Source organism: Apus apus, chromosome 2 (assembly GCF_020740795.1).
Source record: "Apus apus isolate bApuApu2 chromosome 2, bApuApu2.pri.cur, whole genome shotgun sequence".
Taxonomy (NCBI): domain Eukaryota; kingdom Metazoa; phylum Chordata; class Aves; order Apodiformes; family Apodidae; genus Apus; species Apus apus.
The window spans coordinates 136,598,277-136,624,997 of NC_067283.1; the positions used below are offsets into that span (position 1 = coordinate 136,598,277).

At 36.8% G+C, this 26,721-nt stretch overlaps 1 protein-coding gene across 50 annotated transcripts in view; it reads left to right on the top strand.

Moving 5' to 3' along the window:
• The window catches only part of RIMS2 (regulating synaptic membrane exocytosis 2), a 470,125-nt gene that overhangs the window by 185,091 nt on the left and 258,313 nt on the right, over window positions 1-26,721 (top strand). For all 50 annotated transcript variants that reach the window (XM_051611522.1, XM_051611538.1, XM_051611532.1 and 47 more), the window contains one exon: window positions 19,557-20,482. In XM_051611522.1, the coding sequence (XP_051467482.1) occupies window positions 19,557-20,482 (926 nt within the window). The remainder of the gene's footprint in view (window positions 1-19,556; window positions 20,483-26,721) is intronic.

The window sequence follows — 26,721 nt, forward strand, 5'->3', positions numbered from 1 at the left end:
CAGATATTATTGCATAATATCTAGTGCTTCATAGAAATGTAAAGATAATAGTTTTCAAAATATGTCTCCTTTTGGAGTTTTAAAATCTGGGTTCATCCTAGATATTCTTGGAATATAATGTACCTGAATAACTTATCCAATACCTTAAATACTGTAGATATTTCTTCTCTTTTGGTATCTGCAACTTGGAAAATAAATAAAAAGCAGGCTCCTTATGTATTACTGTATATTTTCCTCTGATGATTTTATTTTCACTGTCTTTTTCTGGGAATTCTGCTGAAAACTTCTGTGTTTGTACAGGGCGCTGAATTCTCTGAGAAATGCAGCTCTAATTAGATTCTTCTGATATTTCTTGGCCACTTTAATTAGATCTCTTAAGCACTGTCAGAAATATAGACTGGCATATATAGGCATATCACTTTTATGGTTTATTAGTAGACTGCATTGCATATTTTGAATTGGCTAGCTGCATGCTGTTATTAAAGGAGTCTGTAAAGGAGCATGTCTTTGGGATACTAAGTGTGCAGTTACATTTTCTATATTCGGTGACACAGTATTTGTAGCATTTCATATGAGCTGTAAGAGAAAATGAACAAAGACTGAATGCATGAGTCATTATTTACTAAAAGATTCTTGTATTCACATTTTTTATTGTGTCCCTCAAAGAGAACATGCACGTTTTTTTGTTTTAAAGTTTTTGATTTAAGGATTTTTTGCAGTGAATATCAGAGTAAAAGTGCAGTTGTCTCCTTTTGCTGTTCTTTCAACCGGAAAGTACAATGCAGCCCCAGCATGTACTCTCTGCTTCTGATAATGGCATGAAAAGTATGGAGCTTTATAGCATGTAAAATAAATACTACATTATTTTTGAAAACTGTCTCTTTCACTGCAAAAAACCCCAAACAAACCCTTCAGCTTTAAAAAAAAAAAAAAAGCATTATTAGAATATAAAGCCACTTGGACACTAAAACTACATATTATTTCATTATAGAATTGATTTTGTGGAAAGATTGGTAAAATGAGTTAAACAGTCTATGCCAGAAGTCTGGAAGTTTTAATAAAATGTTTATAATAATTTACTTACTGTAAAAATAATGTTGTCTCTGAATGCTAGAAAAATACCATTTGTTTGCATTTTTGTGTATTTTCTGTTCTAAGCTGATAAAAAAAAGTTTGTCCAATCTCATTGGATTGGAAATAAGGAATGCTATAGATTTAAAAAAACATGATGTTTAGGGACCTCAAATTAATGAATTCACTAAGTATGAATTTCGGAAAAGAAAACGTAAGTAAAAATTTCCAAAGCTTTCTAAGCCTGAGAATTATACTTCAGGGGCATACTGAATTTTGAAAATTGAGAAATTTCCATATAAATGTCTTGGGAAATGTGACAAATGTAGGCACAATATTTCAAAGGAGATAGGGGAGCATCTTCTCTCCCTCTCAGGTTTTTGATCCAGCAGTTATGTTATGCCCTGCACAATGTCCCCATTAGATCATGACAAGAAAAGCAGTTGCACTTTTAACTACAAGAGCATAAGATGTTTAAGCTTATCTTCATTTATTTAAAAAATTCTTTACAAGTATTTGTAAATTGTTTCATGTTTCAGAAGTAATGTAATATGGGGTTTAGGGAAAATATATTTGAATTCTAAAGATGTTTACTTGCCATGTTTGCTTTTATGTTCACTATTTAAAACAACAGAAATATCTGTTTTACTAAACAGAATGTAGAGAACCACAACATTTTTATTTATATAAATGTATAAAACTTGATCTATATAGAGTAGGCCAGAGACTTCACAAACATACACTTCACTGAAGGTTTTGATGTTAGCTATTTAAGCACTGAAAGTTGGCTTACAGTGAAACTGTCTCATGGCATTGTCAACACTCTACTGGTTAAAAGATATGAAAATTTATTAAATTTATGGCATGGTTGCCCATTGCCTCAGCCAGCTTTCATCTCACTGACAAGTCTCTGGATGTATTTTAAAAACTGGCAGTATCTGTTGGTCATGCCTGGAATTACAATTGAAGTTATGTTTGTTTAGACATCTCTGTCCTAAAACTCAGGCTCACCACCAATACTTACTTTTAGCTGCATGGAATAAAGGCTGAAGTCGACATATAGACATTTTTCCTGGCATTCTGGTTTTCATCAGAAAATACAGCTTAGTATGAAATTGGCAATGAGACCTCTCTCTCTCTCTCTCTTTTTTTTTTTTTTCAGATTTAGGGTTCTGGATTTCTTTAGAGGATGCCATATTATTGTTAATAGTGATCTCTATTGGAGATGGTCACAGATAATAAACATCAGATTGTTTTGTTATAAATGCATCATTTTGCATTTGACTCAATACTTCTAGTTTTTTGTCTTTTTATTTTAGAAACAGCAAGGAGCCAATGAGAAGTTTTAGTAAAGACAACTACAACAAAAATTTCTAGTGATACATGGAATAATTATTTCCTGTTGTCAGTTCTCCTTTTGAAAAATCCCAGCTTTAAATCTTGTTGAAATATCTTGAATTCTCAGATTTGACTATGTGGACTTGATTTCAACATTTTCATTTTCAATAGGCTTTGAAACTTGCTGGCTTGTGATAGTTATCCTGCCTGTATAACCTATGTGTTTTTGACCACAGCTACAAATGTGTGACAGGAATGGCACTTCTCATGGAATGAATACATCTTCTATAGTCACACAACAGAAAATTGCTAGTGATACTAGAATAGTTTTTACTCTTTAGCATAACGCAGAAGTTTGGGGTTTTTTTATATAAACACTTTGTTAAAACAGTAATTGGAATGTAAGAACAATTTTTGTTTCACCCATTCCCTTTTTTGTTAAATATTCTATACTGGATATTCCAAAAGAATGTTCATTCCAACAGAATGTTCAGACTTACTATTGTTTTGCCATATTACAATTTACTCTGAAAAAAGAGTAATGATACTATAGCCAGAGCTTCTTATTTTTTTAAAAAAACATTTATTTAAAACCATTTTTTTTACATAGATTTCTGATGTTCAGACTGCTATTCATCTGGGTGTTATGAAAAAGTTATAAATAGGTTTTAAACCCCCAACAGCAGCATTTCTACTGAGATATAAGTAATAAGAGGAAAATAGCTTTTCTTGTGAAGATGATCTGTCTTAAAATATTGGTCTTGGGAAAAAACATGAGATATGGACTCATGTTAGGCACTTTTGAGAATCTCAGACTCCTTGCTGGAGTAAATTTGGTGATATCAGAATCACTAAATAGGTTTCTTAATGTAATGAAGGGAACCTCATTTAGAGTACATGGAGGTTGTGCTGCACATGCTCTCTTGCTTCTCTTTCATTTCCCCTAGACTTTTCTTTGAAGTTCTGCAGATGTATACTTCCCTCTTTCTTCTATCTCTCTATTCCTTCTTATGCTGAAGCCATAGAGGAGTAATCTGAAGGTGGTCACATCCTGGATGTGCAGTAGCTCCTCCACTGCGTAACTACTTATCTGAAATCTCTAGGAAGTTTGAGTCATGTATCCCCCATTATCCATTTGAATTCCAAATAAAGGTTTTATCTTTGGCATGGACCTTTACTAAAGTAGCAAATTCAGAAGACTTGAACGTTATTTCTAATCAGAGGAAATAAGCATTGGTGTCATACTCATCATGGCTTCCACACAAGAGAACATGTACAATCAGCATAGAAACTTCCTGCAACAACAGAATCTTCGCGTACCAAATTGTTGCATAACTGGTCTTGTGATTTCACCCTGAACTTGTGTCCAAGGCTAGGTATCTTCCACTCTGCAATCTGCACCACAATATTATGTAAGAACAAAGATAGCATGTTAAATAATTTCAACTGTAAAAGTAATAATTAATAATTGTAGAGTAATTGTTCCACTATTCCTTAGTGTACTACTTACTGTAAGAAAAATGTGCAGGTCACATCAAACCAAGAATTCTGGGAGTCTTCTAATTTAAATTGCTTTTTAAAATCTATTTGCTTTTTATCCACTTCTGATATGTTTCAATTTTTTCTCCCATGCTGATCCTGAATCATTACTTGAGAAAAGCCTCCATAACTCCAGTTCATATGAAGAGGTACAGTTCAACCCAAAGTCTGCTTTTTTGTTGTCTATCCTCAGAATGAGATGTCATAAAAGATGACCTGAAAAGATAGTATAATATCTCAGGAAAAGGCTTTGAGGATAAATGTTTTGAAATTATGTTTTATTGGAAGGCCTGATGCAAACAGATTCTCTGATAGAAGAGGTCTGATTTGCAGTTGGACATAATTATGGCACAGTGTCTGAAAGCTAAATGCCTCTTGTTAAAAGGTGGTATAGGAATGGATAGGTCCTGGATTCCTGGTGTTGATAAGGTTGTGATTTTGCCATAGTCACAAGATACATTTGTTGGCAAAGAAGAATATGTAGATTCAGGAAGAGTAATTAAAAAATGAAATGCATAACTATATAAGGTGTATTGCTTTTTATTTGTTCTTTTGCTGTCTTGCATTATTTGCCTCGATATGGCTGCCAACTATAAAACATGCAAAGGACTGGAAAGTTTAAAAAATGCATAGGCAGAAAACAAATTTTGCAACAAAACCGGTGTGCAGGTCGTGTTACTGGAACAAACCTGTATTTGGTTTTTGGGCATCAGAATAAATGAACTCAGACAGGCTGAGAGAATTGGGGCTGTTCAGCGAAGAGAAGAGAAGAGAAGAGAAGAGAAGAGAAGAGAAGAGAAGAGAAGAGAAGAGAAGAGAAGAGAAGAGAAGAGAAGAGAAGAGAAGAGAAGAGAAGAGAAGAGAAGAGAAGAGAAGAGAAGAGAAGAGAAGGCTCCAGGGAGACCTTATAGCGGCCTCCCAGTACTTGAAATGGGCCTACAGGAAAGCTGGGGAGGGGCTTTTCACCAAAGAAGATAGTGATAGGACAAGGGGTAATGGTTTCAAACGGAGAGAGGGGAGATTTAGCTCAGATATTAGGAAGAAATTCTTCACTATAAGGATGGTAAGGAACTGGAATGGGTTGCCCAGGGAGATTGTTGATGCCCCATCCCTGGAGGTTTTTAAGGCCAGGTTGGATGAGGTTTTGTGCAACCTGGTCTGGTGGTAGGGTTCCCTGCTCATGGCATGGGGGTGGAACTTGATGATCTTTAAGGTCCCTTCCAACCTTAATGATTCTATGATTCTAACTCATGTACTAGAATATCTGGTGTACTGATATATTTGGAATATTTGCAACTGATATGTGAGATCCAGGTTCCTGTATAAGTGAAAGACTCCTTTATAAATGCAGATTTTTTTTAACTAAAAAAATACTGTTGCAGGTGGTGAGACAACACAGTCCTACCAGTGTCAGGCTGACCTGACCTGAAAATGGCTTTTGATTCTGTAAATGTTCTCTTAAGGTAATCTGGTGAGAAAGAGAGAAAACAGAATTCCACTTTAAGTTAAATTAAGAGGAATTACATAACTGTCAGTCTTCACCAGCCTTGCAAAGTCCTCAAGTATTTTGTTGGACCAGCCTTTTTGCAAGTGAGCCTGTATCTGATGATTCTTGACAAAGAGGTTTCTGAATGTCTGTCAAAATGTTGGATCTCTTGGCTATGAATATGTTTTCCATTCTAAATTTGCTGTCTTGCAGAAATGTGTGTTATTCCTAGTGAGTATAGAAGTTTGACTTTTTCTTCTTGTATTTCTTCCAGTAGTGTAAGAATTTCCACTAGCTAATGGAAATTAAAGCTCGTGCTTTAAGGAAGAGCTATGGCAAAAGTATGCACAGAACAGGGCAGCTGCAGTGCCTGTCAAAGCAGAGTAGGTCAACCTAGGCTGGCACTTGTCTCTCAAAGTCTTTAGGGTTGTTGCACTTAGAGGACCTCTCCTGCTGCAATTGATGCTGGTGCTGTCTAACTTTGTTTTATGTGGTTAAATTGTGCAGTGGAACAGAGCTGTCACAAGACACAAGAGCAGTCCTAGTGCGGAATAAGTAATCAGCGAGATAAAGCATTAATACAGCATAGAGCAGAGATAAAATGCTTTGCTGTTAGTTTAAATGACCGAGAAAGAGAAAACAAATCATAAAGCTCCTCTGTTTTCTAAAAGAAATTAATGTTTTACTATTGTATTTTTATAACATGGAATATTTCTTTGAAGACTTTCAGTTAAACTGATCTAATATGTTTTCTTCTCATATTTTTGCTGAACTAGTATTTATCTTCATATGCCAAACATTTTGTTGGGCAAATGCTAGCTAGAAAATGCTTCCATATCAGTTTTAAGCCTTACACTATTGATCAGTAACTAAAAACGCAAAAAAGGGCTGAAGAAGAAATGTCTATAACTTCTAACAGAGCAATCTTTCTGTTCACTTTTCACAAAACTAGCTTTTACACACCTTGTTTTTTCGATGATGTATTGATGATAGTAATTGTCTCATTTTTTCTCCTGTATATTAAGTGTTTAGCTCTGCAGAAATATTTTGCTATGTATTTATGAACCAAAATCAAAATTCCAACTGCCTACCATTGGTTCTTCTCACCTTGCTACAGGAGAAAGCCTTGGGATGGTGGCTTGGTGGATGGAAACTGAGTATGAGCTGGCAATGTGCACTTGCAGCCCAGAAAACCAATCATATCTTGGGCTGCATCAAAAGAGGAGTGGCCAGCAGACAGAGGAGATTCTTCCCCTCTATTCCATGCCATTGAGACCCCACCTGGAGTCCTGTGTCCAGTTCTAGGGTGATTAGAAACATGGACATGCTTGTGCTCTCACACTTGAGAGTCGCCCTGTGGCAAAGGACCTGGAGGTACTAGTGGATCAAACCTGGAAATGAGCCACCAATGTGCAGTTACAGCTCAGAAGGCCAACTCCACCCTGGGCTGTATCAAAAGAAGTGTGGCCAGCAGACTGAGAGAAGGTGATTCTGTCCCTCTCCTCTGCCCTGGTGAGAACCTCACCTAGAACACTGTGTCCAGCTCTGGTGCCCCCAGCACAAGAAAAATGTGGTCCTGTTGGAATGTGTCCAGAGAAGGGCCATGAAAATGATCGGAGGGCTGGAGCACCTCTCTTTATGAGGACAGGCTGAGGGACTTGGGCTGTTCAGTTTGAAAAAGAGAAGGCTCTGGGAGGAACTCATAGTGGCCTTCCAGTACCTAAAGAGGGCCTACAGGAAAGCTGGGGAGGGACTTTTTTCAGGGGGTGCAGTGAGAGGACAAGGAGTAATGGGTTTAAGTTGAAAGAAGAGAGATTTAGGTTAGAGATCAGGCATAAATTCTTCAGTGTAAGGGTGATGAGACACTGGAACAGGCTGCCCAGAGATGTTGTGGGAGCTCCATTCCTGGAGGTGTTCAAGGGCAGGTTGGATGAGGCTCTGAGCAGCCTGTTCTAGTGGGAGGTGTCCCTGCCCATGCAGGGGAGTTGGAAGTGGATGATCTTTAAGATCCCTTCCAACTAAAAAAATTCTGTGATTCTGTGATTCTCTGTGGGTCCAGAGGAGGGTCATTAAAATGATCAGAGGGCTGGAGCACCTGTCCTGTAAAGAAAGGCTGAGAGTGTTTGGGTTATCTAGCCTAGAGAAGAGAAGGGCAGCCTTCCAGTACCTGAAGGGGCCTACAAGAAAGCTGGGGAGGAACACTTTTCAGGGAATGTTGCAATAGGATGAGAGGTAATGGTTTTAAACTGAAAGAGGGTAGATTTAGATTAGATATTAGGGAGAAATTTTGTATTGTGAGGGTGGTGAGACACTGGAACAGGTTGCCCAGAGAAGCTGGGGATGGCCCCTCTCTGCAAGTAGCGAAGGCCAAATTGGATGGGGTGGGGGGGAATTGGGAATAAACGATCTCTAAAGGTCTCTTACAATCCAAACCATTCTATGGTTCTATGGTTCTATGACTTACACTTGTAGGGAAATGGCCAAATAGTAGAAAGATGAAAATTCTTTAGGTTTTGCTGTATCATCCCTATAAACCCAAATTAACTAATCCATTGCTTTCACAAGTATCACCCTAATGATTAGGATAAATGAGCTTGGTGGCACAGTAAGGATTTTTATTATTATTATTTTTTTCCCACTCAGCGAAGTTTCCTTTATATCCAGCATCACTCAGATTTCTAGGAAAAAAACCCACATCCTGTGGAGGGAAGACATCAAACTATGTGAATGTGGTTTTACTTCTCTCATATGAGTCTCTTAATCTTGTGACTGTTTTGTGTTAGTGCACCTGAACATGCATTTCAAAATTGCTATATACCATAAAATATTATTTGGCAATTGTAAAAGTCTGATCTGTCCAACTATCCATTTTGATTGTTTTTCTCCTGTAAAATTTCAGAAACTTAGTATTCACTTTCTGCTCCGTCAACTCAAGCATCCTGAATGTCTTTCATAGTCTCTTGCAAAGTTAGCATCACTCCCCAGCCCGACATCCAGTTCCTCTCATGCTTGAAAAGTGCTTCAGTGAGCATACATTTAACCTTTCTTGTTGCTTAGCTCAACAATGAAAGTAAAGGTTAACTTAAAAATTACTACAGATACTAACAATCTGACAATAACAGTACTGACAGTGTTGAAATGATCACTAATCTCTAAAAGCTTTCATGAGTGTCTTTACAAAATGTTTCAAATAATCACTTTCCTTAATTACTTTTTTCCTGTTCCTTTACTATGTTCTCTGATCTGGTTGCTCACGTGCCACCTAAGACTGAGTTACTGAGAGCACTGAGTAATTTTTAGAATAGACATGTTATTGAAGGTACTGAGAATCTGTATGACTTGAATGATTCCCTCTCAGTGTTTTTCAGCTATTTATTTGCTGGTTGAGTCTAGTTGGTCTTGGCTGGCATTCTTTTCATTAATTCTCATACCTTTTCTAGGAGTGTTGTTGTTGATGGAAGAAGTGATCAACATTAGGTCCAAAATAACATAACCTGGAACTTAGAAATTCATCATTTGTATTTCGACTCTGGAGAATGCTACCAAAAAATGGCTTTTTGGGTAAAGCAGGTTACATCGGTGACAGGAACTGTAAAACATTAATTAGTTGTGATGCTTATGGAGTTACAAAATGAGCATTCATTTGTCTAGTGGAATATAAAAAACTGGAATCTTGTTTTCTTTTTTAAGTAAGACTAGAGTAATTAAGTCTGTCTTCATGACAATAGAATGCAGAATACATCTAAGGGCTTCTTTACATTACAAGACTAAGTTTATTTTAGTTGCTTCATTTTAAAGTGCCTTTGATAGTCACAGAACTTTCTTGGAAGATATATTTATACATTTCAGTGAATTTTCTTCATGAGTATTGTGTTTTGTAGTAGTTCTGCAAGGACTATTCAATACTCATTTGCTTCTGCCTAGAAGACTTTGGTATTTTCCTCAGCATATTCCATATGGTTTTCATCTTGAGTGGATGATACCTTCCCATATGAAAGCTCTTAGGCAGCCAGGGTTACCCTTTTCACTTTTAAGTTTTCATTCTATACACTTCCCAGAGAAGCTAGTGATCTTGCTTAATAATTTTTACAAAAATGCAGGAATAAATTTGCTTTCTAGGAATCTGAATTTTGAGCGTCTTTTATGGAAGACTTGCTGTACTGCAGACCTCTCTAAGAGACAATCAGAAACTAAGAGGAAGGAAACATCCAGAACTGGTCTCAGCACTACAGAAAAGCAAAGTAGCTCTGGTAGAAACACCTAATTTGGGCATCTGAACTGGGTATCTGAAGATGGCATTGCTATCTGTTGGTATTTCAAGAAACCAGGTTGTTGTTATGTACATGATGTTGCTATATGGTGGTTTGGTGGGAAGTTGTTCACATGGTGTCTCTGAAAACCCAGGCAGAACAGACATGGTGGACATCTCTGCCTCCTGGCTGAGCCCTGGGATCTAAACTGAAGAAAGTCTGTCTAAGCAGCCGTAACTGCACCCTGCACACTGGGATGCATGTTTGGGCTCATGGAAGTCCAGTACTTAAACTACTGTAGAGCAAGTTAATTTAGCTTGGGAAGCATTGTTAAGTCATATTCTGCCAGTATAAAATATAGGTGATTTAGCTTTTTACAAACATATAAATTATTTTATTGTAAACTTCTGGTTGTCTTCTGTGTTGCATAGAGTTAGATGCTGTTTTAGAAATACACACATTTAGTCCCATTTCACCAGCATGATGAGAATGACAGTTGAACTGGATGGGGCTCTGAGCAACCTGATCTAGTGGGAGGTGGCTGCCATGGAGGGGAGTTAGAACTAGATGATCTTTAAGGTCCCTTCCAACTCAAACCATTCTATCATTCTATAATTGTGTGAAATTCAAAGTTTTCTGTACCATGGTAATTTCCAAGAGTCGTTGAATGCACCTGTTTCATTTCATAGTGGTCCAGCTGATGTTCCCTAGGACGAACATGTTTATCTTGCCAGCTTTGGCTTGGAGAAGGTGCTGCACAGAGCCCACCACTCACTGATGAGCTACCACTGATTTAGTTCACTGGATTTAATACCTCACATTACTGAAGAAACTGGACATTTTCACAGTGGTTACTTTCTGCTTGCTCTTTTATGGAGGCATCAGAACAGCTCACTATAACCTATTTAATCTCTTCCAGAGGGAAATATGAACCACAAAATATTTTAAAACTGAAATTCATTGTGTGATATCATATATTTATTGTAATTGCAGATACAATAAAGAGAGGGGGAAAAAGAAAAATACACTGACTCACATTCATTAATAAAGTTAGTTTTAGCAGCTCAACAATCCAGAACAGCCTGCAGAGTTATTATTAGGCAAAACAATTTTAATGTGACTGTCCATGTGGCTGATATTTTTCTACTGTTTGATCATTGTTGAAGTAGCTGCATTTTTTAGTTAATGGTCATATTACCCCAGTAATAATGGAGTGTTTCTTTGAATGAGAATTCTCCTCTTCATCAAAATTAAAGGTTTCCTTTGAAAAACCAGGATAGTTTCAACTGCTGGGAAAAGCAGCTGCAGAATGATTTCTGTGGTAGTAAACTGAAACTCTTTAAAAAGATTAGATTCAAAATTAAATGCAATGATGTATAGAGAAAGTGTATTATGATACATTCTCTGTGATGGCTGAGGAAAAAAGCCTTTGGTGTCAATAAGCCTTTTCTCGGAGTATAAACTCATTATTGTTGAGGTGGAGAAAACCTAGGTTGCTGCTAGGACTGTATTTTTCCAATGTCATGCCACTTTATTATGGCTTAAATTTATTAAAGTCTAATTTAGATGGGGTATGATGCTTTACGTTATACATAAGCAAGTTTGCATAGATAAGAGATACCTTACATTTGAAATTGTGGAAAAATATGTTTATAATTATTTAATGCAAATGAGAGTGTCTGAACATTTGCTTTCTATTATTTTCACATTCTTATAATATTTTGAAGGTGAGTTATGATGACTTGTTAAAAATAATTAGTCCAGTGATTTTCACTGAAAAAATGTATTTTCAGTTCTATAGTATGCCTAGCACATCAGACTGAAGTAGATGCTCCAGCTATTTGCCTAAAAGTTGAAAATTATTTTCAAAATTAACTTGTTACAAAATAAAAAATATAGACATTACATAATTTCATTTGAGACCTAGAAGAAAAGCAGATGCTGGACCTATTAACACAAACCATGAAATACTGGAACTGCACAATTTGAAAAATAGTTTAAATGAAATGCTTTGACCAGCATGTACATTTGTAGGCAATAGTACTGGAGCATGACACTAATCAGCTAAGTACCATAATCCTCCTTATAGGGTACATTCTTACTTGACCTCCAGCTATATACAGCACATGGTAACAGCATTAAACTGTAACACTCCTCTCATGCTCTCAATAGCTTCCCATTGGGTCAGTTCTCTGACTTGAGTTGCTTTTTTTTCATAGACTAGAATTTTTTTTTTTCTTTTTTTTTTTTCTTTTTTTTTTTTTCCTGGATGCCTTATATCTTGTAATTGCATTTTGGGTAAAAGGAAAAGGATTGTAAAATATTTCTAAAAAATTGTCTCTCAAAATTAAGAGACTGTTCATATTATTTCGCTCAACCTAGAGAATTAAATGAAAGACCTAGCCAGAACAGAAATTGATGTATTTTCATGAACCCGAGGCTTCCTACTTCACAGATGTGCAATGGCTGATCAAAAGGTAAAGCAGGGAAGAAAGATGCTGAATGTGTTGTGTGAAAACAACGTGTCATGCTCAGCACTTTTTGTTCTTTTAGGGAATAATTAGGAAGATATTTTTTACTTTTAGCAAAAGAAGCTCAATGGGAGTATGGAAAAGCTTTTTATTGTGCTGCATGTATATATGAGAATAATATCTTTAACAAAGTATTGTACTTTTCTTTAGATTAATATTTTAAATTGTATTATATTTTCTGTGAAAAAATCTTTTTGAAAGTTTGATTTATTTTCATAAAAATAGTATAAGCAGAATTTTGGAATTTTATTGTATTTTTAATCATATGTAACAGCTCAGTATTATATTAGTTCATTCTTATGTTTTAATGTTTCTGTGACCTGCTATTTTTTTAACACTCAGATTTTAAACTTATTTGAATCCTGCTGTATGGCAGCTCTTAATTGATTCCACCCTTCTGCAAATGATTTATGTGGTGTCAGTACGGAGACAGATAACTCGAATATGCATTCTGACCAATTATTCTTAAAGGCTATTTAATCTATTTAGCATTGTTTTTATGAATAGCTTTTTTAACAGGAGATTTTACTCAAAAAGTAGGTAAGATATTTCTTGTTTATATATTAAGTGGAAATAACTAGCAAAATACTATTTTTTAAAATGCTCAAAAGTAGAAATAAAGAAAAATCTCAGGACGCTTAACCATATTGTAGAACATAAACATTCACCAATGTAGCTAAATGAACAGCAATTTAAAATACAGTTATTTTATTTATCTCTGTGCAGTTCTCTAAAATCAAATTATATTATATTAAAGCTACTGAAATCTCAGTGAAAATAAAGCAGGAGAAAGCCATTTCTAGTTGTAGTCCAGTTTTCCTATCTGTGATAGTCTTGATGTAATTAAAAAGTTGAAATGGACTTATTACCTAAATACTTGTAGGTTAGCAAGGGGTACTTATAATCACTAGTTTTGTTCAGCAGTTGCTCCTTTTTTTCCATGTTAAAACTTTTCCTCATGCAAGTTGAAATTAGCCCTTGAAAACTGCAATGTTGAATTTTAGCTGAATTCCTGATATTAAAAAATATGTGATTCTCAAGTAATTGTACTGTTCTATATGTCTGTGAATTCATGCCATGTTCAAAGTTGTTATTAGTGGTGAATTTAATTAAGTCAGTGTTTTGTTACAATAGGTTTCCTTTCATTTTGTTGATACCAGCCTGCAGTCAGTAGATGTATATTTTCAGATAAAATCTAATGTAGATCAACATCTGCAGCATCACTGTCATGCTTCAGTAAATTTTATAATAATAATTTTAAACTTAATTAATTATTGTTTGTAGATATTTAGCTGGAAGGTATCTTAATGCTTCAAAATCTGGTTGCTATGAAATAAAATTTGTAAGATGGCTGAAATGAGAAATGAAATAATGTCTCAGATGAACTTAGTGAGGTGCTTCGATATCAGAATGTGATATGTACTTCAGGGCAGCTTTAAAAAACTATGTTAGTCAAGAAATGCAATAATTACCTTTTATTTTTATCAGGGTAGGCTGTTTAAATGAATTAGCTTGCAAATGATGCATTGGTTGCTTACATTCTTTCTTTTTTGGGGGGGTGAAAAACAAAGGAAAGAGGAGCAGACAGATAAGATTAGTTTAGTATAGAAGTAGCATAAAATAACTACAAAAAGAGATCTTGATAGAAACTCAAGTACCTAGAAGACAGTAAAAGCTATTTTTTCAGTAAGCTGGAGGCACAGCTGCTTTGGGGAGTGCACAAAATGATTCCTCATGCACAATGTGACTCAGCAAAAGCAAAAGTTATACACAGAGGATGAGAAAAGGGGTTACATCAATAGCATCTAGTCTCCTAAAAATACTGCCAAAAGTAGGTAAACATTTTGCAGAGTCTTCAGTATGGCAAAGGAAGTTGTTTGTGGAAATGCTTTCATAAGAATACCTAGCAGTGAGAGAGTAGGACCCTCCCTGAGAAAGGCAGCCAGATACAGGTTTTGCACAGCAGTTTTTTCTGGGGTCAATTGCACTCATGGGAGCTTTGGTTGCAAGGTCCCGAATATATTCAGCTTGCCTTCTTGAAGCCTAGGATCTTTTTTTTGCAGGGTGTCGTGATGATGTTTTACCTGCTCCCTGTCCCTGCTATTTTAAAACAAGTGCGTGTCTGTTGAATACAACACATAGAATTATAAATGTTTAGAACAGTAGAACTATTCTTGTGTGATCACTCAGGAACCAGCAAATGCTGTTTTCCAGACAGGAGCCCATATAGTCAAGCAGAGACAAAGCTGCGCTCAGTGCATTTGTTTAAGTCTCTAATAAGAAGCCCAGTGTCTTGCTTAGCTTCTGTGACAGAAGTCCAGTCAGAAATGTGAATTATTCTTCTGAATATTTCTTTATAATTCCTCTGAATAATTCTTTCATATACTAAAAGGATCACATTTTGAAACGGGTTACGTGAAACTACACTTTGTGTAGAAGTATTTTCATTTTAATTTTCCAGGCAACTTATTCCTTGGTAATTTATAGGAAACAGGGAACAAAATATTAAAGTATTGTCTAGTAAACTATTTATAGATCTTACAAGTAGGTGACCAGTAGTTTTCAAGTAGCTGATGAGGGCTCAGGCCCACTGAGCCCTTACTATTTTTTATTGAACTAGAACTTTTTTTTTTTTTAATTAAATGTAGATTAATTCAGGTACCACAATGTTTGAACATATCTTTAGTTTTATTTTCTTCAAAGTTGACCCCAGTTCAAAGGTGTCTTCTGTTGGTCTGACAACAAGATCAGTAGCCAGGACAATGTGAGAGCTAGTTATTACTGTGATATAAATACTTTACATACTACAGTGTTTTAAATATCTGTCTTTGAAAATGTGATGGAGACTTACCTTTTATACTCTCCTCTTCTTCAGTATGCTTGGGCTAATGTTTTAAAAATCTAAATCAGAAGAGTGTTTTCTCTTCAAGGAAAAATACAAAGGAATGTCAAAGACTTCCAAGCTATTTATTTCCATTATTGAAATCAGAGTCATCTGATTTCAGACAGAATAGCTGTCTTCTTCCATGCCATATTTTAAATACTTCCTTTCTGCTGTAGTAAGGGGGAGCTGAATATCTTAACTTTATGAGCAGAAGGTCAGGTTCCAGTCAAGCTATTTGCTTTTTGATAGTACTAGTGTTATCTGTTGTGCACTGTAAATAGGGTTTCCACCAGTGTCAGGTAAAGATATATGTCAAAAATAATGTATTGATAAATTACAATTAAAAATATAAATTTATTATGATAATTAGTAGAAAATAAGTTTCAGTTTCTACATTGGAAAAAATACTTACAGAATGTGCCTGACAAAGAGATTTGTGCAGGTTCTAGAGTTCTCTAACCGTAATAGATATTTTATTTTTATATTGTTTAAAAGAAGCAGTAATCGCAATGGCCTGGAGGATTTTTCAGTGGTGTGGTTACCTTTTCAGAAAAGGTGGTAAAGGTTCTGATGAGAGAGATCTCATGCTTAGTTAAGCTGGCAGCTGTAGGGTGTGTATCACAGCTGTTGACACACATTTGAAGTTCTCTTAACTTTTCATATTTCAGGAAAGTCCTGGAAAGGCAAGACTAGTAATTTTCCTTGATGTATCTAGCTGGCGGTACATGAGGAAAGACTTTTATTAAGGTAACTTTAAGGTAGTTAATGGTGAGAAATGGATTAGACAAAGACTTATGAAGGTGAGTGAGAATTAGCTTGTGATCTAAAAATAACATCGGATTTTTAATAGTAGTGACTCGTCATAAGTTTTCACAAGTACTTTTCCTCCTACAATGATTTAATAACACTGATTAAAAATGTATAGCATAGATTGTGTGTTTGTAGCAGGTATTTTTTAAATGAAAAGGGGGCTAATTGTGGTGTGATGACTGGTAAAGAGAATGACAGGCTTGACTACTAAGTGGAATGTGATTGCTGGGTAGGATAAACCCTGTGTTCCCAACAAGGTTTCTGGATCAGGTGTACAGGTACGGTTAATTTATTTCTGATTGATAGGATTACAAGTTCTGGCATTTGATCTGGGTAGTGAAGTTAGATCCCTTCAGCAGGGATGAAATTAATTTGAAAGGGAGTTTGATACTCCAAATCAAAATAGGCCAGAAATTACATTAGTTTTAAATATCAGGCTGCTTTCTCTGAAGTAAAAGGTTGTACTTTCAGAAAGGTCCTTATTCATGCATGTGTCCTAGTATTTGCCACATGCAGGGCACCTGTGTAATTTTTTTTCCTCCATGAAAGTTTGGAGTAGCTGGAGTACCCAGCTGATCTTTACATTATTGTCAGACATAGGTAGTGTTTCTAGATTCATGTCTTGGCATCAAAATAAAGGAAAGACAATGATTGCTTGTGGTAAATGTAACAGACAAGGTTAGAAAATCTTTGTGTAAGAGGAATAAAAATATAACACTAATTTGGCACATCTTCCTTTCTTGAACATAGTTAAAGCAAAAGAAAAAAAAAACATTGGATGTTTTAGTAAGTCTTGTGTCAGTTCCTCAGATGATGTGTTTTCCTGATAGAACTACATTTGCCTCATAAAATGTCTAGAATTTTTTACTCATTCAGAAATTCCATTGTTTTTATCCCATCAGCCTCTCCCCCATGACTTAGTAGCAGCAATGTTTCCAAAGAGGTTTGACTGCTGTTCTTTGTATCCATATGAGGACATTGTGATATGGAGTTATATCTATACACACACACGTATATATGTGTGTGTGTGTATATCTATATGTATATAATCTTCTATGTGTAGCTAAAACAGTTGTTACCATTCTGTTATTTATATTACTAGAGATACATGTGTGCAGATGTTCAATCCTGAAGAATGTGTGGACTCAGTCTGTTCCAAGGCATGTGTGAGAGTTGTCTAAGTAGATTCTATATGGGTTTGTGTGGTTCACAGCTCATGATGGAGTTGATAAAAATACTCACTAGCGTGTTTTGATGTCTTGAACGATCATATCTATGCAAAAAATCTATGCCTGGGAATACAACTTGATCAATATGCAATACAGACTGAGTATACCCAGTGTGAGTACTAACAGTATAGTATGTGTACATCTCATATGCACACATATTTGCCTCAATCTTGCGGTGAGTTCCATATGGGTGAATGCCATCTGTGTTGAGTGCCCTTTACTCCAGTTAGATTTGCATAGAGATGAAAGGTTTTGCCTATATGATAGACAGAATCAGGGAGGGGAAATTACATATATTTTTATTATATGCATGGCTGAAATTTTCAGTGATGTAGGTAATTTGCTGTTGGAACAACTTATTTTGGGATGTGTCATATTTTTCATCAGCTCAAGTATTTAAATGAAAAATACTTATCTTCCGTAAAGTAAGTTTGTATATCTAATCTCTGTTGTCTTAATGAAAAGATGTTTTTGCAAACTATCTGCATTCTGGTAGTTCTGTTGTCCTAATTGTCTGTTCCTGTTGGTCATTCTGGTTTTAGACTTAGGAAACTCTGTTCATGTCACATTAGAAAAATTCAACTTGCGTCCCCAGTAGCAGAATCCATAGAGTTTTTGTTAAACTTACAGAGGTTTTGATTTGTGCTGGTACTAACATGACACTTAATAAGACAGATAGAACATCTTAGCTTCACCATAAGCAAATAGACATCCAAGTGATTCTTATATTACTTGTCATACTTCACAGGAAGAGTTGCATTTTTGCAAGATTGGATTAGTTTCCTCATTTGCAGATGCCATTGTAAGCTGAAGTACTTTAATGTTTACAAGGCAAGACTGGGTCCAAATCTTTTGAGCACAGACAATTGTGGTTTTCCCTTGCTGAACAGAGATGGTCTTTCATTTCTGGCTGTGAGAAGAATATTTTCTCTCCTGCTAGCTAGGCAGAGCCCTTACTGCTTTCCTGGGCACCAAGGAGAGACTTTTTTCCTTCTCCCCTACACTAAGTTGAAGCCTTTCCTTTTATTATCCCTTCTAATACAACTATGGCAACAATGGAGCTTTGCCTTTGCTCTACTTTTCCCCATCCTTCCAACACTAGGCAGGATGTTCTGGTTGCTGCCTGCAAGGCTACCTTTCAGGGTGGGTGGACATTTGGCAGGGCAGAAAAAACATTTTCAAAGGGATCTTAGTTATAAAGGTAAAACAAAATATAAGAGGAAAGGACTGATTAACACAAAAATGTGTATACATATATATTTTCATTACCTAAAGCTGGAGCTGATATATCTTATCCCAGAGAAGGCCCACCTCTCAGTTTCTTTTTTCCACATCTGGGATCTTTGCTTCAGTTTCCTGCAGGCAATTCCTTCGGATCCATCTGGGGTGAAAAATGAAGTAGCATTTTAAATGCTCATTATTCTGTTAGGATTGATAAAGGCAGGTTCTGAAGCTCCAGTCATCTTTTTTTTCCCTATGAAGCAATACTCCCTTTTCATAGATCCCTTCTAATTAAGTAGAGAACAATGTTGCATCAAACAAACAAAACACATTCATAATATATTCCAGACAAATCCTCCATTACGATATTGACCATAATAAAATCGTACACTTCAGTCAATAATTTTTCAATGTCAGGAAAGAGTATATGTTAATCATTCTTTTTTTCATCTTCCTCTGAAACCTCAGAAGTTTCCTATGGCTGGACATTGCCTATGACAAAGAGTCAATGTTTAATGTGGTTCAGCAACTCCATTCTGGCATCTGGCTGGTTTGTCTTGCTCAAATGCTTGGACTGCTGTTGCCAAAAGTAGGGATGGGAAGCTTTGTGGGTTTTTTGTCAATTCAGACAGGCAGGACATTAAAGCTCTTTCCCTTCTTACGCAACACAAAAAATGTTTTATTTTCTGAGTTCAGGTCTTCTGAGTTAATCTGATTTAGACAAGCACTGCCACTGGATCTTTCTCTGTCCTGCTTTCTGCCCTTGGCAAGAGTTTTAGTTTTGTGGGGTCTGAAATGTATGTTTCTAAGCAATAACAACTGCTAAATAATCAAGCTAACTGAATTACCCATCTAGCCTTAATTTCTATGGTGACTACAAACCCTATGAAATAGAAGTATATGGTCAAATTATATCACTGTAAAATGATTACCAAGGATTATAAAATTTTGGAACTTGTAAAGCAGTTATGACTACAACAATAGCATTAATATTTGTATTCTATATTTTATAATTTTGTATTAGCATTTTTCCTTTAAGCTGTTTTCTATGAATGTGCACATTCACAAAGAAATGCAATTAATAGATACTTTTCTCGTCAGCTGTCCATTCTATCATTTTCATTAGCATTAACTGTATAGTTTTGCTGCAATAAATATTGACAGAATTCTTTCTTCTTTCTTGCAATGATTATTTAGGAAAAGAAGCCCATCAATATCAAGAGAACAGAACAGAAGGTACGACCAAAGGGACGAGAGAGACGAATATTCACAGTATGCTACATCAGACAGTGCGATGCCCAGGTCACCGTCAGATTATTCGGATAGGCGGTCGCAGCGTGGGCCTCAGTTATATGAAGAACCTGAACTGGGTGATTATAGGGATTCCAACAGAAGGAGTCGCAGGCGTTCCAAGGAGTATCCGGTAGAAGAAGAGGATGCACAGAATAGGGAAGAATATGAAAGGCAGCGGAGAGAAGAGGAATACCAGGCACGATACCGAAGTGATCCTAATTTGGCTCGTTATCCAGTCAAGCCACAACCGTATGAGGAACAAATGCGTATTCATGCTGAAGTGTCCCGAGCACGTCATGAACGGAGACACAGTGATGTGTCCTTGGCAAATACGGAATTGGAAGATTCTCGGATGTCTATGCTGAGGATGGAAAGACCATCGAGACAAAGATCCGTGTCTGAGCGCAGAGCTGCCATGGAAAATCAACGTTCATACTCTATGGAAAGAACTCGAGAGGTTCAGGGACCAAGTCCCAGTCGTCAGAGGACCACAAATCATAGCCCTCCTACACCTAGGAGGAGTCCTATTCCTCTGGAAAGACCAGACATGAGGCGCTCTGATTCATTAAGGAAACAACACCATTTGGATCCTAATTCTGCAGTACGGAAAACAAAACGTGAAAAGATGGAGACCATGTTACGGAATGATTCACTCAGCTCCGACCAGTCTGAATCTGTCAGACCTCCACCACCAAAGCCCCATAAAACGAAAAAGGGAGGTAAAATGCGCCAGGTTTCATTAAGTAGCTCAGAAGAAGAACTGGCATCCACTCCAGAGTATACGAGTTGTGATGATGTAGAGATTGAAAGTGAAAGTGTTAGTGAAAAAGGTAAGATTTCTAATTGTTTGACTGTTTCAATATATAGATGTGGTTCAGTTTCCATTCCACAGTATATTTTACCTATTAGGTTTGATTGGAACCACATATCTACAGCCCTTCACAGGTGATTCAAGTTTGTTGTGATGGGAGTTGTTTTTTCTGATTTCTTGTTTCATTTACTTAATTCTAAATTTAATGATGTACATGGAAAAGAACATCACAGCTACTAGAAGTACTTGGATATGTCAAAGGAAAAAAACATGTCTATGGAAAAACCTGTTAATCAAATCTGCAAAGGATCTAAAGCTAGGCTGTCATATAAGGCCATGGTTCATGTCTATTAATACCAGATTTGCATACTCCTGGATCACAATGAGTGCTTATTTGATCTGGATCAAGTGTGGGCGCATGACCGTGTTTCTGCTGAATTAACTAGAGCACATAATGCAGGGCTTATGCCAGTTTCATGCTGGCTGCTGTAGGTTAAAGAGCACCTGATCTGCAAAAAACCCTGTGTGTATAAAGTTAACCCATCACAGTTTTTAAACAAATTTAAAATGACTGATGCAGTTTATATCTCTGAAGGTTTCTTTTTGCCAAGGAGCTATGTATGGTGCTTTTTGGTTTTAGGGCTTTTTAGGATTCATGATGTTGGAGTTACTGCATTGTCAGAAAGAAAAGCTAAGACTAATTGATATGATTGCCAACCAATTCAAAGGTAATGTATTACTTAAATATGAAGGCATCGGGGACCACCATTTTAAACGGAATCAAAATAATATTAGTAGTTTGCTTACCTTCACAGATGTTGTTGGTCTAATGTACAATAGTTGTAACTTGTTTTCAGTTAATATTTTTATGCTACTGCGCCTTTACTAATTTTTGTGAATGGTCATCTGCTGTTGTGAGTTGAAAATTTGCTGCTAGGAATATTTGCTGCTAGGAATTAATATTCCTATCAAATTGTTTCTAGAGCAAATAATTACTTAGAGTTAGTGAAACTACTCTGAATTTTCATATGTTACTATCAGCAACCATGGTCTGATAAATAAGGAGAAAGGTAGTGTAGAATGGAAGGAAAAAGACCAAAGCAGATAGATACATGAAATAACTGTAATGCAACCCTGAGTCCCTTAGCCTTCCTGATGATCATGAAAACTGCTATGAACTTATGAGTATCCACAATATATTCTTAGTAGCAACCTTGAGAAAAATAGACCAAATCAATATATGTGAAATGGTAACAAAGTGTTTCTTTAATGAAATTCAGCATAGGAAGCATAGTATACAAAATAATACACAAATAATACAAACAATTCATACAACAACATTCAAAACATATATATGTGAAACATACTATGCAAAAATGTTAGATTCTCCATCATTATAATAATCTGACATAAATGATGGTATTCACATAAATTATTTTTCATTTTAGTTATCATAAACCTCACATTATCATTGATTGGAATAATAATTTTATTGTCATGCCTGTGCTAATTTCTGAGTTATTGAATGAAGCAAAATTGAGCATGTATTTGTCAAATGAATAAAAAAAAAGCTTGCAAAATTTTACAGGAAAAGAATGCCTGCCCTGCTTTATGATTTGCTAATCTTGAGTGAATTAATGTAAGCAGTTTTCATGGCATATAAAGCTGTGTCAGCATGGCCCAGTGGTGGCCTGTGGCTGGAACAAGTGTGGCAAACAGCCTTGGTTTATCACAGAGGAGGAGCGCAACTGCTTGAAGTGGGGCAGAGGTCTGATTGCTTCTGACTGTGCCTGCTTCCAGCCTGAGCTGGAGGGTCCTGATTCTGTCCTTGCTGATGGGCTGGGAGGCAGTGACCATGCATGGTGCAGGCAGCCATCCCAGCAGTAACACTACCCAGAGACAGATAGTGCCAGCTTCAGCAGCCCTGCTCATGGTATCAGATGATATCCCCAGCTCCATTCAGACTTCTCCTCTACTTTTTAACCCCTGGAGTGAAAGCTCCAGAAAAGTATTTGTTTGAGTGGATTTGGAAGGATTTGGCTTCTGCTAGGCATGAGAGAGAAAAGATCTGCTAGAATGAATAAAAAGAGGAGGGTCTCACTAGCTGGATCCAGACTTCACATCTGCTGTAGGTAGACCCACAGACTCCCACTTCATTCTTTTTATTGTCGTGAATTTCTCTCACCATGTACACCAGCCTAAACTCAGAGTCCCTATATGCAAGTGATTTCTTCATGAATACCACCAAAAAGAATCCCAGCACATCAGTCTTCCTGGTATTGCAATGCATTATTTCTCTCATTGATAAGAAATTGATAATATACAATTAATTATTTTAAACACATCCCCAAAGAAATTGGTTTCTCCTCCCCTCAAATTACTCACTTTCTGCCCATCAAAAACCCCTCAGCTGTTCTCTTAAATCATATACAAAGTCTGTTTGGCCAAAGATATAATGCTTTGGCCTTGGAATGATGAAGGGTGGCAATGTTAGAGTTAGAATTTAGATGCAGTAATAATGAATCCTCCAAAAGAGGAGAATAATTTGCCTTCTATCTCTTTCTCTGTGAAGTGTCTCTATCTTTTCACAGATTCTGGAAATAAATATTAATAACTGCTCAGCTGTGAGCAACAGCCTGGACCTGAGCTGCAGGAGCAGCTGTTTGCTGAATTACATCCCAGATTTTACACGGCCCTGACATTGGTTTTGAGAAACTAGTCTGAAAATTGTGTATTATCAAAAATTGCAGGAAAAAATATAGTTTATATGCTCTTAAAAGGGCTGAAAGTTTGCTTGTTAAAGCTTATCTCCAAGATGAAAATAAATGATACATACATGTGGTTGGAACATAAATGGGCATATGAAATGAAGACAGCGGTTTCATTTTATAAGTCCAAGAGAGACATGGACCAGCTCCTGGATTAAGAGCTCTGGAAAGAGCCTGTGACTTTAGCTATAGGGTCTGGTCACACTTCTGTAGCTGTCTGCTTTAAGGTAATTTTTTTTCCTTGACTGATTGTTATCAGGGAGGGGATGAGGCAAAATTATTTACCTGCATGGTATTAGTAATGGCCAGAAAAACCACTGCCTGGGTATGCTTCTGCCTCCTCTTTATGGGGGACAAGGGAAACTGTGAGCAGAGAAAACTGATGAACACCCAGACAGCACTCGGGCACCCACTAGACAGCTGTGTGAAACACAGGCATGGTGAAGAGGTATTGTAGATGGAGGTTCAACTGCAGAAGAGTTAGGTTTGTAAAATACTGCATAGGTTTTGTAATGCAACTATATTTGGACCATGAAATTCAGGTCATAAACTAGGCTGAGAACTGACATTTTGTAAAGGGAATTAGGAAGCTTTGGGAGTAAGTGCAGAAAAAGGGAGGAAGTTTAGGAACTGCAAAACAAGATACCATTTGGTGGCTGGAAACTAGTGGATTGAGATATGGACTGAGGCTGAAGAGAAAGGGGAGCAAGCAAAGCTGGTAGATCAAGTAGGCTAGACCAGTGAACCTATAGTTTGGGAAGAATAGATCAAGTGAAAGAAACAGATCTGATGAGGATAACTGGGAAAGTGAGAAGTGGAGCTTCCTGAATGGTAGGTTAGAGGATGCTGAGGTTGGCTGAGAAGCAGATGCAGCAGTTTGGGAGAAACTGTGAATGGGTGGGAAAAGGACATCTAGAGAGAAAGACAGAAGGGCAGAGCTGGGCTCAGCAGATTTGGCAAATAGAGACTGGGAATCCCTGGGCAAGGATTCCCAGGGGCCTGGCAGCATTGGCCTGAAGTGCTGAGAGGGGGCTTGGTTTGGTGAGAAGTGCAGGACTATGGTGAGGAGCCAGTGGTGTGAGAGACCAGTTCATTATTCAAAACTTCAGGTAACAGTGCACAATGACCATGTTAAATGGATATAACTGAGATTATAAACATGTTTACTTGAAACATAGGTTGTGTCAGTATAAGATGCGTTTTGCTGATGGAATTTTGTCCATGGGGCTGTCATACCCCCTCTCAAAACATAGGCGAAGAAGACGTGACCTGTGGTGGAGCTGGGGTTATTTCTGTTCATTCCCCCAAAATTTGGAGGTCCTGGATGTCTTTACAAATCTTACAAACTACACTGTTCCAGCAAGAGACAACCTCTCCATGGAAAAATATAATTCATTCAAGGAAATCTAGGCATGTTATAGCTCTAAATATTGCTCTAATTTCGTTAAATATAAAGTAGGACATAGTAGATTTTCCTGTGGTGGTAAACAGTTCAGGCATACACACATACCATGCTCCTAGCCAGAGCATCCTGTGAGAGTTATCTGTTTGCACAGACTGTGACTGACATCTGATGTGGGTGGAATCTGCGGTTGGAAAGGCAAATGTGTCTGTGTTTGTTAAGCAATGCAGTTTTTAAGTTTAGTGTTTGCTTTCACTCTTCTTTAATTAAAATACGATAGCTAAGTGGATGCCCATTTTTAAATAATAGAAACTCATATGCACAGATTCATAGAATCACTTAGGTAGGAAAAGACCTTTAAGCTCATTGAGTCCAACTAAATCATGTAAACTGTAAACACAAAACCATGTCCCTAAGTGCCACATCTGTAGGTCTTTTAAATACCTCCAGGGATGGTGACTCCAACACTTTCCTGAGCAGCCTGTTCCAGTGCTTGAGAACCTTATAGCTAAAGAGTCCTACTGCTTGTTACCTGACACCCATCTCACTACAATCCCTTTTCATGCAGTTGTAGAGTCTGCTAAGGTCTCCGTTCAGCCTCCTTTTCTCCAGACTAAACGCCAGCTCCCTCGGACACTGCTCATGAGACTTATGTTCCAGACCCTTCACCAGTTTCACTGCTCTTCTTTGGACATACTTCAGCAGCTCAATGTCCTTCTTGTAGTGAGGGACCCAAAACCGTATTTGAGTTAACAGTATTTGAGGTGCAGCCCCACCAGTGCCGAATACAGGGGGACAATCACTTCCCTAGTCCTGCTGGCCACGCTATTTCTGATACAAGCGAGGATGCTCTTGGTTTTCTTGACCACCTGGGCACACTGCTGGCTCATATTCTGCTGGCTGTTGACCAACACACCCAACATAGCACATAGATAGATACGCTTCAGTGATCTTATGTATTTCATTGTCCCTGTGTTGTTAATTGAAAGCTCCAGAGCACAAGCTATGTGAGTAGAAAAGGTGTGTATGCAGCACAAGGGGTTATTACACTGTTCTTCGTCACTAAGTGCATTGAAAACATGGATATAAAACCTTTCTTTGGCTGTGTTGTGGTAAAAGATGAATAATTACCCTTTTTCCTTATAGAAGTTTAAAGGTCTTTATGTCTGGAGAATCTTGAAGGACCTATTTGTTTATTGCAATACTGAAATCAGTTTGGTAGAGATACAGTTTAGTTTTTGACAGATAAGTTTATTTGGAAACAATATGCTCATCACAACTTAAAAATGTACGTAGCTCATGCTGTTAGCAATTTCTGAGTGGTACTGCAAGAACAGTGCATGTTTTCATGAGCAGAATTGCTAAGCAAGTGGGATACTGTCACAGCGCTCTCACTTTTAAATCTGAAGAGATAAGAGACCTGATTTCAATCACACTTGTGCCAGTTTCATACATCTCCAACAACTGTGACTTCAAAGTTACACTGAGCTAAATTAGATCAGAATGAGGTCATTGTTTCTAAAATTTGCTTCATTCAGGTTAGAGATTTCCTGAAAGTATAACTTCACTGGAACAAATTATACTAGAAGGCAAAATTTCAGGACTGACATGCAGCATTTCTCTTAAACACAGAAGTCTTTGAAATTCCATGCAGTTTCAGTATGGAGAAATTTTAGAATTCAAACCATTACATTTGGAATGGTCATAAGGAGAATGATTGAGTATTTAAAACACTGAAATGGTTTATGTGTTTTATTAAAAGCCAGGTTTGGGGGAGCCAAAGTGCAAAGATAAGAAATACTAAGAGAGAAGAAATATTTCACTTTTCTCCTTGTAGATATTTGAGCAATAAATAAATAAATAAATAAATAAATAAATAAATCTGCTTTTAAAGTATTTCTTACAGTAGTGAATGATAAGTATCTTACTACTTTAAAATATTAATATTGGCTATGATCTTTTTCCTACAAAAATATTTTTCATAGATGCATAGATGATAACAGAAATAGAATTTGTAAAGTTGATATTTTTGATATTTTTGCCAAACCTTCTCCTACTTAGACACTCGTATGTTCCTTAGAAGATGAA